Source organism: Ursus arctos, unplaced genomic scaffold, assembly GCF_023065955.2.
Source record: "Ursus arctos isolate Adak ecotype North America unplaced genomic scaffold, UrsArc2.0 scaffold_1, whole genome shotgun sequence".
NCBI lineage: Eukaryota > Metazoa > Chordata > Mammalia > Carnivora > Ursidae > Ursus > Ursus arctos.
In genome coordinates, this window is record NW_026622763.1 from 7272612 (window position 1) to 7287571 (window position 14960).

Sequence of the window (14960 nt, forward strand, 5' to 3'; positions counted from 1 at the left end):
GAAACAATACAATTTACCTTCACTTTTACCTTCACTCCTAAAGAATACCCAAGGAAGTAAAATATGTTTCTGTACGATCCAGTAATGTACAGCTAATTTCTTTAACACAATAAAATCCAACCAATAGTCCCTCAAAAATTATTTTCATAGAACATGAAAAGCTAATTCCACAAGAAGGGAAAATGATTGAGAATAGTTAATACAGTGTTAAAAAGAAAAGGAGTTGGGTGTGCACAGGGGCAAAACTTGTCCTACTCAGTATCAAAATATACCCTGTAAGTGTGATGTTGGTATAGTACTTGGGAAAAACAAAATTAATTAAATAAAACAGAAACCAGAAATTTCTGGGTTTTGTTTTTGTTTCTGTTTTTGCTTTTTAGTAAGCTCTACACCTGATGTGGGCCTGGAACCCATGACACCAAGAACAAGAGCTGTATGCTCTACTGAATGAGCCAGCCAGGCACCCCATGAAACCAGACATTTCTATGAAATCTGGAAATAGACTCTTTATAGAGAGAGATTTTTTTTTTACATTATAATATACATTGGAGTTCTAAGTAACTAGGAAAAAGAGGAACCATGAAATAAATAGAAATGAGAAAATATGATTTTGGAAAATAAATAAAATTACAATCTTACCTCAGAACCTTAAACAAATTCCAGATGCATTAAAGGCATAAAACAAACATAGCAACAAAATAGGCATAAACTGAAAATATTAGGTAAAACATTATATGGCAGTCTTAATATGCTATGTATATTGACATGCTATGGTTTCCATGGCATATTTGAGGTAAAAAAAAGCAAACAAAAACAAATAAAGAACAGTGAGAAAGCTGTGGTAGAATACATATAATACATATAAATATATTGTTTATGTAAATATATCCACAAATAATAATATTGCACAGTGTTTCCTAAGGGTACCTAAATGTGTGTAAGAACTTGAACAATGCCTGGGAAATCTCATACAGCGCTAAGATTGGTTGCCTCTAACAAGAGTACTTGGAAGTATTATTGACTAATTTTCAGTGAGCATGTATTTGCATATTGATTGTATAATTTAAAATAATTTTTTTCATTTATTATGTATATTGTGTATAATGCTGTTGGTCTCCTTTTTCTAAAAGTCATTTTAGAAATAATTTATTATCAAGTTTCAAATGAAACTCCTTGCTATAGAATTGTGTCTATCTCTACAAGCCATTTATTAATCCATGTGGTATTTGGATATTAAGGAATACCTTTGACAGCATCAGCATATTTGTGTCTGGTGTGTGGGTCAGGGTGTGTAGGAGGTATCTATCCTGTTACTCAGATTTTCTGCAGAGATGCTTGCTTTTAGTTTTGTTTTGTTTTCAAGACTACTGGCCTAAAACAAACATTTGCTTTCTTTTTAACAGAATGGTGGCAGGCCACAACATTTTGCCCAGACAGGGTGCTAAATATGCATTCTGTGGAAATCCCCATTTGGTTATTATTTACAATTCAGGAGGAGGGGAAAGAAACAAGCAAGCACTTGAATTGTGTTTCTGATTTCCTTGCTAATGTGGAGCCATAGGGAACAGAGCCCACTGTAGTTCAAGGTGGCTGAATATTGCTTTGCATACCATTTGGAGAATAGTATGAATATCAAGATGATGGGGCAGAAAAGTACCCACAATCACAATTATGGGTCTAGAATAGACACGAGAGCCATTTTGATGCAACGATCATCTTCCAGCTTGCAAAGATGAGTGCCAATTCATGCTTCACTGTGCCCCCTTCCACCAAAGTTTTTGAAGATGAAAATCAGTATCAAAAACAGCTTTAAAGAAAAGTTACAAATGCTTCTGTTGATGAATGGATAAAGAAGATGTGGTCCATATGTACAATGGAATATTACTCAGCCATCAGAAAGGATGAATACCCGCCATTTGCATCTACATGGACGGGACTGGAGGAGATTATGCTAAGTGAAATAAGTCAAGCAGAGAAACACAATCATCATATGGTTTCACTCATATTTGGAACATAAGCAAGAGTACAGAGGACCATAGGGGAAGGGAGGGAAAACTGAACGGGAAGAAATCAAAAAGGGAGATGAACCATGAGAGACTCTGGACCCTGGGAAACAAACAGGGTTTCAGAGGGGAGGGGGATGGGGGATTGGGATAGGTCAGTGATGGGTATTGAGGAGGGCATGTGTTGTGATGTGTACTGGGTGTTATACATAACTAATGAATCATGGAACACCACATTAAGAACTAACGAAGTACTGTATGGTGACTAACAAAACAGAAAAAAAAAAAAAGAGTAGCGATTATTGCCCTTCTTGCAAGAGCAACTGGGTGAGAAATACTATATGAGCCAGGTCATTACTGGAATCAGCTGGAGCACCTACATTCTTTCCAGCTGGCTTCCTGGCCAAGACATTGTCCTATTAGCATCAATGTCTGGATTTCCCATAAGCTTGGGCCCCTGACAATCATGGGTTAGTTTCCTCCAGCATGGCCCTACTGAGAACAGATAGTGTCCCCGAAGCTAAAGTGCAGACCCATACAAAGAAACACAGATTTAAAGTAAAAGTTCTATAATTATAGGCTTTAAGGATTTTCCCTAATATTTCCCCTGGCCCAGAGTGATTTTATGGGTGATACCAGGACACCCTAAAATATATTTTTTAAAAAGGCTGCAATTCACTAAATTGGATAGTAGCATTTTAGCAGGTCTGGGGCACCAGTTCTCACTGTCCAATCTTTTAACATTGTCATGACACGTTGATGCATTTCTGTAGCAATCACTTTGGAGCTCTTTCTTACTCCAAGCGTCCTTTGGGGAAGTGATAGCTGCAGTGTGACTAGGGACACACCATCAAGTGTGAGAAGCAATTCTCTCTTGTCAAAAAAAAAAAAAGAAGAAGAAGAAGAAGAAGAGCTGAAACTTGGAAATAAAGCAAAAAACATGGATGATATTTATCCAGTAGTGATGCAAATAATTTTTTTCCAGTAAAGCAGATGACTCCAAAGATGGCCTGTTGAACAACACTTTCATGAGGGATAGACTGGAAGCTGCCTCTATGTTAGACTTGAGAGTGGCACCCCTTTAGCCCTGCTCACCACCCTTGGATATGTACCCCCATACCATATCCTAAGGGACCTGGCTTAAAACCTCTCCTTCTCATTCAAATCCTATACTTCTTAAATAGCAAATGGATCTTACTCATGTTCATGCTCCTGTTGCCTACCCTACGGCTGATAAAACAAAGTATGTTCAGAAAATATTTGTTAAATGAATTATGTCCAAAAAACTAGTGAGAGAAGAGAGGACAGACACAGTGGCAAATGGAGGGACAGGATCAGACACTTTTCAGTGTTTCCTCCCCAATCTGGCAAAATGGTGCATAATCTGTTATGAAAAACTTATTGGTCCTTGGAGTTATTTGGACATGTAAAGAAGAGAGGATAAGGCTGATACTTGAAAGAACAAAAAATAAACTTTGCTTAAAAAAATACTTCAATAAAAAAAAACTGAAAATTATTCCAATTAAAAAAAAAGCAAAACTTGTTTGGCTTTTTGCTGCTGCCTCACTGGCAGCACAGGCTAAGAGAAGGGAAGTCACTGAAGGTTATGATTGCTCCACAAATGGGTGTTGGATGTGGACGGCTTTCAGTTTATTTCATGAAACTTATAGTATCATTGAATCACAAATGGGGAGACTGGCCTGGGCACCTTCTCTGATCTGATAGGATTTGCCATAAATAAGCCCATCTTCACCCACCAGAGCACAGGGAAAACAAACAGGAGCAACCACAAAGGGAATCCAGTGAGAACACCTTAGAGCAAGCTTGTGCATACCATGTAACAATCTGAAAATGGGGGTTTGAAAATTGCTTTTGCTTTGAAAGCTAGTTGCTAAGACAACGGCCGTTGTCGTTCCCTTTTATCAAGGCCCTACCTCTGCTTTTGAGGCATTCACACATCAGATACACTACCACATGGGGACACTTTTGCTGATTTTCCAAAAGAAGGGATAAAACCCAGTGTGAGGCAGGATCCCTCCCCTGGGAACTATTGTTCTAACTGAATGTGTCCTTTAAATGTCAAATGTCATAAATTTCAAGGTAAAGCAGTGCCTCGTTATCCCCCTGGGGTGGGGGCACAAATAATTTCCCATTTAAAATGATATTTTGCTTGCAACTCCTATTTAATAACTCTTGATAGAGATTTTCAAGTAGGAGAAAAATGTTCATTTAATCTTTGCAACTGACTTATGAAATATTGATTATTAAGCCCAGTGGGCAGATGGAATAACTGAGGCTCAGAAAAGGTAAATGATTTAAAATAAAGCCAGTATTAAAAGGGCCAACATTTGGAACTTTGCATCCAATCACCTTCAATAATTGATTATACATTTACTGAATTCAAAATATATCAGAAAAACTGCACCAGGCATTAAGATGTAAAGATAAATTAGACACTATGTCTGCCGATAAGGAAACCACTAGAGGGGAGAGAGGCAATAACCAGATCATTATAACGCGGTGTGATGGGTATGATCACAGGTAGAGGGTGGAGTGGGAGTACACTCCTCTATGAGAAGAAAGTTCATCAATCATCAGAAAGTTATGTCATTAATGAAGAAGAGTCTGTCAGGTAGATCAGGGGTAAGGCGCCCATCCTACTTTGAGAGAGAAGACCATTAAAAAGGTATGAATTAAAACAATGCAAACACAACTCTAAGGAATTCATTAGCTTTAAAGAGTATTTTGGAGAAGAAAGGGGGAGGAAGGGCTATTTCATGGCTAATCCTAAAGAGAAATGAAGAATAAATTTTGTTTAAGAGATTACTGTGATTTAAAAAAAAAAGTGTGTGTGTGTGTGTGTGTGTGTGTGTGTGTGTGTGTGTGTTTTACAAGGAATCTATATGATTCTAGCTCAGGTTGGGCTCTCCAGCAAGCAGGCTGTGCAGCAAGAGGTGTGTTAGGGATGTCCTTGGGAACTACACCTGTAGATGGGAGAAGAGGAAAGCAGGAGGGGCAGGGGAGGCAATAGCAGCAGTGCATATTTAAGGACAGTCTAGAACAACCCCACAGAGAGCACTAGAGCTAGAAAAAACCCAGGAGGGTTGTACCTCCTTTGGCCAAAATGGCTAAACCATTATACCCTCAATTCAAATGGTCATTGTTGACACCCTTGTAAAGGATGTGACTCTGTCCAGGTGTTTCTCTGCAGCTGAGACACTCCCTGAAGGGGCAGACACATGAAGACTCTCTGCTAACAGACTTCCCATGGCAGGAAAACAAGTCCTTCTTGACGGGGGACCTGAGTAGCACATTCCCATGTCTACCGTGGGTTCCTAAGCCTCTCTCTAAACCATAAATAGGTCCTGAGACGACCCTCGCAGTTTAACCTGGTGCATGGATGATGGAGGAAGCTGAATCAAAACGCGGCACTTCTCACATTGTCTACAAAATCGCCTTCTACACAAGTGACTTTGAAGCCAAATCCCTTCCTTGTTGGATGAGAAGGAACTTGGTAACAACATGCGAACTGAGTGTAAATCTGCCAGTAACGCTTTGCAGAGGATTGTGATTACATTTTCTTCCCCTTCATCACTCTGCTCAAGGGCTTTCTCACCTCCTTCTCTGAATCCTCAGCTATGTCGACAAAGCCTTGGAGAAATTGAGACAGGTTCACTCAGCTGCAGATAGGGTCCCAGCATCTGCATTTCCTTGCTGAGTCTGCTTTTTTCCAACCTGGAATTTCCCGGATTGTTAATGCTCAATGGAAAAAACAGAAACAACTTCTCACCTCCCTTCTGTCCCTTAGATCAGGTTCTTGAATGTGCAGGGAATACTGATTATATTTTCCAGAAAAGCCTGGATTTACTTTCTTTTTTCATGATTACCACCCCAGCTCATGTAAATGACACTGCCCTAATTTTTTCTTTATTGAGTTATAAATGTTGATGACTGTCAGTGTCATAAGGGCTTCTAGACCTGTTGGGTTTTGTGTAGTCTAAATCAGAGGTCTTCTTCCCGTGGGTTTGCTTGAGAAAATGATGCCATACTGTACCCTCCTTTAAAAAAGACAGTATGACTTGTGGTGTGTTTTACCAACAGCAATCAATCAATCAAACCAAACAAGAAAACTTTACATTCTCCTTCAATTAGCCATTATCAATCCAATGCAGACCAGCATATGATGAAATGAGCTTCATTTAAACCAGAAGGGGTTGCAGATAAACATTTCAAAAAAGTTTCTGGACAATTGGGGGGCAGAAAACACTAAAAATGGGCTATTGGAATGGGTTAAATGCCTTCAACTCCGTACATCTTAAAGAAGAAACAAAATTTTGCAGAAGGGGGTGATTTAATCATTCACTTCTCTGAATATAAAAATAGAACCAATGTTCTTTCAAAACACTTTCAAGATGTAAGGGTGTGATTTGGTGGAACAGTGGTGTTGGGGAAGGAAAATGTATGGGGAAGCAGGTAGTTCTGCATCGTTTTTGGTTTTTGTTTTGTTTTGTTTTCCATCATAGAATTTTTTATTGAGTGGACACTGGGTGTTCCTCAAGGTACTTGGTCCGCAGCAATGAAGCACAGCGTTTCCGGAACTTGCCTGCTGCCGTTCTGAGGTCTTTTACCAACTTCTTAAGCTCGTCACAACAATTTCTTATATTTAACTATTAATGGGGAACATCAGAAATCGCATATTCAATTTTTTTACTAAGAAAAATAATTCAAATATATTTGACGTATGACTTACCTTTGAAAAAATAAACACTTTTGCTAATTAGATGTTATCATCAGAAATTTATATGATGTTTGAAAAGACGATTCCTTTCCTTTTTGTTTCCCCACTGATGTAATGTTAAGTAACATCTTCTATTCACTATGGCTTTTATAATAAATATGCTAAAAGGTGATTTTTCAGTTACTTTTTAATGTGAAAAGGATACATACCCCCTCCTGTACTTTGAGACACATTATATCTTCTCAAATAGAAAATTCTGCTGGCCTGCATCAGGAAAGTCATCCTCCTGAGTCATTCACAAGGATAAATATAAGTAACTATTCACATACAGACTCTCTGGTCGCTCCTATGTATGGCCGCATTTTGCCACAGAGTACTTATTTATGCAGTTCCAGAGCTCAAAGTTACTGTGTGTGCACTATCCCTGACTGGCTTCACCACTGACCCCACTAAGTTTGGCATGCTCCACCTGAAAATAGAAATAATAGTTCCCTACCAGCATGGAGCCAAGAGCAGCATTTTTAGGGATCTCTTTGAACTTTATGATTTATCAAGAATCATATTGTTCTCTTTCATAGTCTAGTATTTTTCCCAAGAAGCTGTAAAATGGGAGCGACTTCAGTTTACTCTGACAAGGTAAACAGCTAAGCCAAAAACAACAAGAAAAAACAGAAAAACCAAACCAAAACAAAACCAAAACACAAGCCCATGGGGGAAAAAAAATAGAATAAGAATAAGAAAGAAGGCTGTAAAATCATGTGAAAATGAGACTCACAGGCCCACATATTTACAAAATATCTATAATTGCAGCCAATTTGAAAGATGCAATTCAGATTTGGAGAGAATGAGGATAAGGATGATTGTCCTTCCTAACATAAACATGGAGACTGCAGATCCTTGGATCCTAAGAGATCAGTTACCAGACTCTCCTTTTCCATTTTGCAGGTAAAGACAATGAGTATTCAGAGGCTAGGTGTTTTTTAACCAGTGTCTCATGACCTGTTGGCTCTTGACCTGGAATATACACACATGTCTCCCCATTTCACTTTTCAGCAATGGGTGCTAGTTCTTGGATTCCTCTTGCCTCATCTGCACACTGACTGGCACATTCGTAGGGAACAGCAAACTGGAGGGGTAATACCTCCAAGAGTTTCAATGGTAAGACTATTATATGCTTGCATCATACATTTCAGAATCTATGTGTTATAAAGTTTCTCCTACTCTGTTAAAAAAAAAAAAAAAGCGTGACCAGTAGGATGACATGGTTGCAAATGTTCCTAGCTATCATGGTGATAAAAGTCTGAAGATAAAAACATTGATTCTGGGGATCCAGCATGCATTGACTCATGTATGAGCGCTTCAACTTGTCACATTTCAATGACAGGGGCAGTGTGAAGAGGTACATCCTGTCCTATAAAATTGAACCTGTTTCTGGTACTCAGGAAGCACTCAGGAGCACACATCAACACCAGCAATTACAATGCTGAATGATGCTCTGTTTTGATTGAAAGATCCTTTAGCAGCTAAAGGTATCCAGACAGGCATATCCAAATGCATATTTAAATACTGCTACCTTCAATCTATCCTTGGGAAGAAGTACACACCCAATGATATCTTTTTCTGCCTAGCAAATATAAATATCCAGTGTCTCTAAATTTCTGAATGATAGGGAATGTAATTCTTCATTTTGGCTGCTAGAGCTAAATAGAGGGTTTTGGTTTTGGGTTTGGGTTTTGGTTTTGGGCCACTGAATTATATAAAATGGAAATACTAGGACTTCAGCATTTTTGGCCCCCTGACATTTCTAAATGAGTGTATTGCTGAACACTAAACAACAGAATTCAAACCAACAGACTAAAATGACCTCCAACAGCATGTTTTTTTCTTCTTCAAGTACATTAAGACAAATTCAATAAAGCAGAGTAACATCTGAGATGGAACTTATTGGAGAGAAACATAACAGAAGCAGGTGCTCTCACCGCAGCTGACCTTGGCTCTAGCTCGAGCAAGATATGTCCTCCAGACCCATCGACATGCTCCTACAACTCACTGCATTTGTGATCAATTTAACTGAAACATCTGAAGATAAAAAACCTGCCATGAAACACAGCTGTGACTTTTCCCTTTTGACTTGCACAAAGTTTATCACATATTCAGGCCATATGATAATTTTATAACGACATGAAATGTGCATGAAAGGATAAAAAATATGATTCCATCTTTATATACACCTTTCCAGCAGGAAGATTCATAAGTACTGCCTGAAGATAAATTAAACTTTGGCATGGAACATAATTTATGAAAATTGCAAACTACTTGAATTGATTTCACCAAAAAGACATTAAATCTTGATGACTAGCAAACTTCTTCAGAGAAATGAAATGTGATGTTTAAATAGAATTAAAACAGCAATATAAATTTTCAAAAATATTTTAAGAGTAAGTCATATCACTCATGTAGGTTATTAATTAAGTAAATGCCTTATAATCATAAAAATGCTTTTAATCACTTATATCATAGTTTCTGCTAGATAGGTAAAACATGACAGATGAAGAAAGAAATATGATTCCTCTTGAGAAGAGAAAATATGACATATTCCGTTACTCTTTTTTTCTTTTAGCTGGTATGACTGCTTTTGTCAGAGTTAAAAGTTGCACCAACCCAATTTAAAGAAAACTTGTAAGAAACCCCCATTGATTGCTGATGGCATTTCATTACTAGTAGTAAAGCTCTGTAGTGTGAGAGTTGGCAAAACAAATAAATAAGGAAAGAAAATTAAATCTGGGTTGACTGGAGAAGTTTGGACCTTACTTATATCACTGTTCTAAACATCTGAAATTCAAGTTTTATGTAAGAACAGCTTCTTAGCTTTGATAATATTACATGGCCCTAATATTTACAGCTATATTTTGTACTTTAAAGATTTACAAGCTCTGCTCAACCTACTTTCAAAAATATCCTTTCTAAATTATAGCTATGAGGCTGACCTTTCCTACCTGAACTCATGTGGCTAAATTCTCTTCCTCTCTCTTGCTGTCTCTAGGTCTCTCTCTTTCTTACACACACACACACACACACACACACAAACACACACAAACACACAGGCATGCACAGGTCTTCGAAAAGCAGTGTCATTACACAATTTAAATTCCCATCATCCAACAAGGTGCCTGACTTGTTTTCAGTGCTTAGTGACTATTTATGGAATGAATGAATGAATGGACTTAGTAAGTGACATTTGAAACTTTCTGGTCCCCACTATAAGCAGTGGTGGTCAGTTCAGATGAAAAACTTGTCTAAATAAAGGCTGATTCTGAGTCTCAGGAGGAACTGCCCAATAAAGGGATGTCAGCTCGGGAACCAGGCCTGCTTTTCCATGCAAATGTAAGGCAGCCACCTGAATTATGTGATTTCAGGGAGCATCAAAGAAGCCTGTGGAAAACAGTAGTTCCCTCCCCCACCATATGACTAGTGACAAATCCCTTTGAGATGCTGTAACATATTTTATTGCATAGTTATCAATAATTATCAGGAGTTAGGTATCACTAAGAAGGGTGAAGGGTGGCTCACAGACTTAGAGACAACACCTACTAAGGTGTAAATAGCTGATATATTCTTTTCCTACAAGTAGAATTTTGACTATAAGAATGAAAAATAATAGGGGTCCTCACACATCTGAAGATAATATGTACAAGGAGAAAAGAGGCAAAGAGTCTGAGACTACCTCAAAATTTGCCAAGGGGTGGCATAATCTCTTTTTGTTATGGCTAATGAAGCAAGAATGGGAGATTTTTTTTTTGAAAGATTTTATTTATTTATTTATTTATTTATTTGTCAGAGAGAGAGCAGAAGCAGGGGGAGTGGCAGGCAGAGGGAGAAGGAGACTCCCCGCTGAGCTGGGAGCCTGATGAAGGACTAGATCCCAGGACCCTGGGTCATGACCTAAGCTGAAAGTAGATGCTTAACCAACTGCACCACCCAGCACCAATAGAAGAAGAATTTGTAAAATCAAATTTATAATTATAAATGCTTTATGACATATTTTAACCACCCCTCAGGTCTGAAACAAAATCATAATTTCCCTGGGCCTGGTCACACAGAAGTCTTGTAAGGTGTTAGCGCAGAGGGGACTCAAGATGTCCCTTACCTACAAACAGCTGGCTGTTCAGCTGCAATCGGAAATGGCCTTCTTCCGAGGTCTCCCTGGTCATCCTTGGGAGGCTGTCCACCTGGAGTGAAGTTTCCTTGAGGTTCCTCTCAGCCCGGATGTAATGCCATTGATTGTCATTCAGAAGAGAAGGAGAGTGAACTATGAGCTCTACAGGGCCATTCCCAACATCGATGGCAAAAGTGATCTCAGACGGAGCTGAAACCAACAAGGGAAACAGGTAGGAAGATAAGGGAAGGTGTCAGTCAGTGCATTGAGATCACAAGCATGCCCTTTATGAATGGTATAAATGACTACAAGTCACTATGAGGTAAGGAGGCCTTCAGTTGAAATCTCTGCAGTATTAAAATTACCAATTAGTTGTGAAAATTACCAAATACTAAGTCCTAAGCTCTTTTTTGGCCCAGTTAGTACTCGTTGTGAGAATTCAAGAAATAGGATAGGGGCCGGGGACACAGATGCTGATCTGATAAACATGCATTGGTGCCAAGGCTCTGGGTTTTCTGGGTCTCTTTTGGCTTCAGTTGTGTCTTCATGGATATCTGTAGATACCGGATTAGTGAGGCCGCTGCTTTCCTGAAGGGAGAGGATTCACACCCTTAACAGTCCAGTGTCTTCTTCTATGTTATTTCATTAATAGATGTGATTATAATCATTTGTGCTATTCTTACAACTTTTTCCTCTTTTTCAAGGAGACTCAGAAAGTTTAACTGCTCGTCTCAAATACAAATCACTGCAAGTAGTGGTACCTAGGAACAAATATAAGCCCCCATCCCCCTTCCATGACTCTTTCTGCCTTTCTCTAAAAATCTGCATATCACAATGCCAGGGATCAGTCAGTCAAGAGTAATAATACTAATGATGATGATGATGACAATGATGATGACAGTGGTAGTGGTGTTGGCAGTGGTGGTGTTGGTGGTGATGATGACGGTGGAGATGGTAGTAATGGTGGTGATGATGGTGGTGATAATGGTGGTGGTGGTGGTGGTGGTGGTAATGATGGTAGTGGTGGTGGTGACATAGCCATTGAGGGAGAGAGAGAAAGAGAGAAGTAGCAGGAACACAATAGGTACAATGGATTCTGCTGAGTACTATACTAAATACTGACCATAGATTCTGTCATTTCAATTCTCAGAACAACCCTATAAGGAAGGCATAATTTTTATTCCCATTTTATGGGTAAGAAAACTAAAGTTTGGGGAAAAGCTGGAAGCCTTTCCCTCAAGATCAGGAACACGGCAAGGATGCCCACTCTCGCCATTATTATTCAACATAGTACTAGAAGTCCTTACAACAGCAATCAGACAACAGAAAGGGATAAAACGTATCCAAATTGGCAAAGAAGAAGTCAAACTGTCTCTCTTTGCAGATGACATGATACTCTATGTGGAAAACCCAAAAGAATCCACCCCCAAACTACTAGAAGTTATAGAGCAATTCAGTAATGTGGCAGGATACAAAATCAGCGCTCAGAAATCAGTTGCATTTCTATACACGAACAATGAGACTGAAGATAGAGAAATTAGGGAATCCATTCCATTTACAATAGCACCAAAAATCATACGTTATCTCGGAATTAACTTAACCAGAGACGTAAAGGATCTATATTCTAGAAACTACAAATCACTCTTGGAAGACATTGAAGAAGATACAAAAAGATGGAAAAATATTCCATGCTCATGGATCGGAAGAATTAACATAGTTAAAATGTCTATGCTACCCAGAGCAATCTACACTTTCAATGCCATCCTGATCAAAATACCAATGACATTTTTCAAAGAACTGGAACAAAGAGCCCTTAAATTTGTGTGGAACCAGAAAAGGCCCCGAATCACCAAGGAACTGTTGAAAAGGAAAAACAAAGCTGGGGGCATCACGTTGCTGTATTTCAAGCTGTACTACAAAGCTGTAATCACAAAGACAGCATGGTACTGGCACAAAAATAGACACATAGACCAATGGAACAGAATAGAGAACCCAGAAATGGACCCTTGGCTCTTTGGGCAACTAATCTTTGATAAAGCAGGAAAAAACGCCCAGTGGAAAAAAGACAGTCTCTTCAATAAATGGTGCTGGGAAAATTGGACAGCTACATGCAAAAGAATGAAACTTGACCACTCTCTCACACCACACACGAAGATAAACTCCAAATGGATGAAAGACCTCTATGTGAGACAGGAATCCATCAAAATTCTGGAGGAGAACATAGGCAGCAACCTCAACCACATCGGCCACAGCAACTTTTTCATGACACATCTCCAAAAGCAAGAGAAACAAAAGAAAAAAATGAACTTGTGGGACTTCATCAAGATAAAAATCTTCTGCACAGCCAAGGAAACAGTCAAAAAACTAAGAGGCAGCCCATGGAATGGGAGAACGTTTTGCAAATGACACTACAGATAAAAGACTGGTATCCAAGATCTACAAAGAACTTCTCAAACTCAGTACACAAGAAACAAACAAATCATAAAAGGGGAAGAAGATATGAACAGACATTTTTCCAAGGAAGACATACAAATGGCTAACAGACACATGAAAAAAATGTTCAAAATCATTAGCCATCAGGGAAATTCAAATCAAAACCACTCTGAGATACCACCTTATGCCAGTTAGAATGGCAAAAATTGACAAGGCAGGAAACAACAATTGTTGGAGAGGATGTGGACAAAGGGGATCCCTCCTAGATTGTTGGTGGGAATGTAAGTTGGTACAGCCACTCTGGAAAACAGTGTGGAGGTCCCTTAAAAAGCTAAAAATTGAGCTACCCTATGGTCCAGCAATTGCACTACTGGGTATTTACGCCAAAGATACAGACGTAGTGAAGAGAAGGGCCATATGCACCCCAATGTTCATAGCAGCATTGTCCACAATAGCTAAATTGTGGAAGGAGCCGAGATGCCTTTCAACAGATGACTGGATTAAGAAGATGTGGTCCATATATACAATGGAATATTACTCAGCCATCAGAAAGAATGATTTCTCAACATTTGCTGCAACACGGACGGGACTGGAGGAGATAATGCTAAGCGAAATAAGTCAAGCAGAGAAAAACAATTACCATATGGTTTCACTCATTTATGGAACATAAGAAGTAGGAAGATCGGTAGGAGAAGAAAGGGAAGAAGAAATGGGGGGGCGGTAAACAGAAGGGGGAATGAACCATGAGAGACTATGGACTCTGGGAAACAAACTGAAGGCTTCAGAGGGGAGGGGGATGGGGGAATGGGATAGGCTGGTGATGGGTATTAAGGAGGGCACGTATTGCATGGTGCACTGGGTGTTATATGTGAGTAATGAATCATGGAACTTTACATCAAAAACTAGGGATGTACTGTATGGTGACTGACATAATATAATAAAAAAATATTATTATAAAAAAAAGAAAACTAAAGTTCAGTCGAGGTATAATTTTCTCAGTTTCTCAGACAGTACAAAGAATCTGACTCCAAAAGTAGAAGTCTTCTCCATTTTTCTCTATTGTGTATGTCTTTTTGTATTTTCTATTATTACATAAGAATTTTTTAAATCTGAAGGATGTGGAGAGGCAAATTTTAAATTGATGTTGATGAGAAGACTGTCCCCTTTCAGTCACTGGAGCCTTCCCATGACAGATCTTCCCTTCCTTCTCAGCACCTTGGGTGGCCCCCTGTCCTTTACACCTAAAACAGGACATGGGTTTTTATTTGACAAAGTCATCAACTGAATACCAGTAATATCAAAGGTCAAATAGCACCCTGGACCACTCCCTTCTCAGCTTTTAAACCTAAACAGAAAACCATCCTCAGTATAAGAAGCCCTGTTGGTGGTATTTCAAGTAACCAAGAGCTTGAATTGTTTTGCATTCTGGTCAAGGTGAGCCCTGAACTAAAGGAGAGGCAGGGAGGTAGAAGCCCTAAAATGGGATTTGAAAGAATGGACTCTGGAGCCACGTTTTTGATCTTGTCATGCCTCAATTTTCTCATTTGTAAAATGGGAATAAAAATAGTACCTAACTGTCAGGTTGTTTATGACTTAATCCTGGTGAAGTTCATAGAACCATGCCTGGCAC

At 39.0% G+C, this 14960-nt stretch overlaps 1 protein-coding gene across 1 annotated transcript in view; it reads right to left on the reverse strand.

Moving 5' to 3' along the window:
• CNTNAP5 (contactin associated protein family member 5) overlaps nucleotides 1–14960 on the reverse strand; it is a 780199-nt gene that overhangs the window by 116574 nt on the left and 648665 nt on the right. The window contains exon 17 of the mRNA XM_044388305.3: nucleotides 10889–11107. Coding sequence (XP_044244240.1) covers nucleotides 10889–11107 — 219 coding nt within the window. The remainder of the gene's footprint in view (nucleotides 1–10888; nucleotides 11108–14960) is intronic.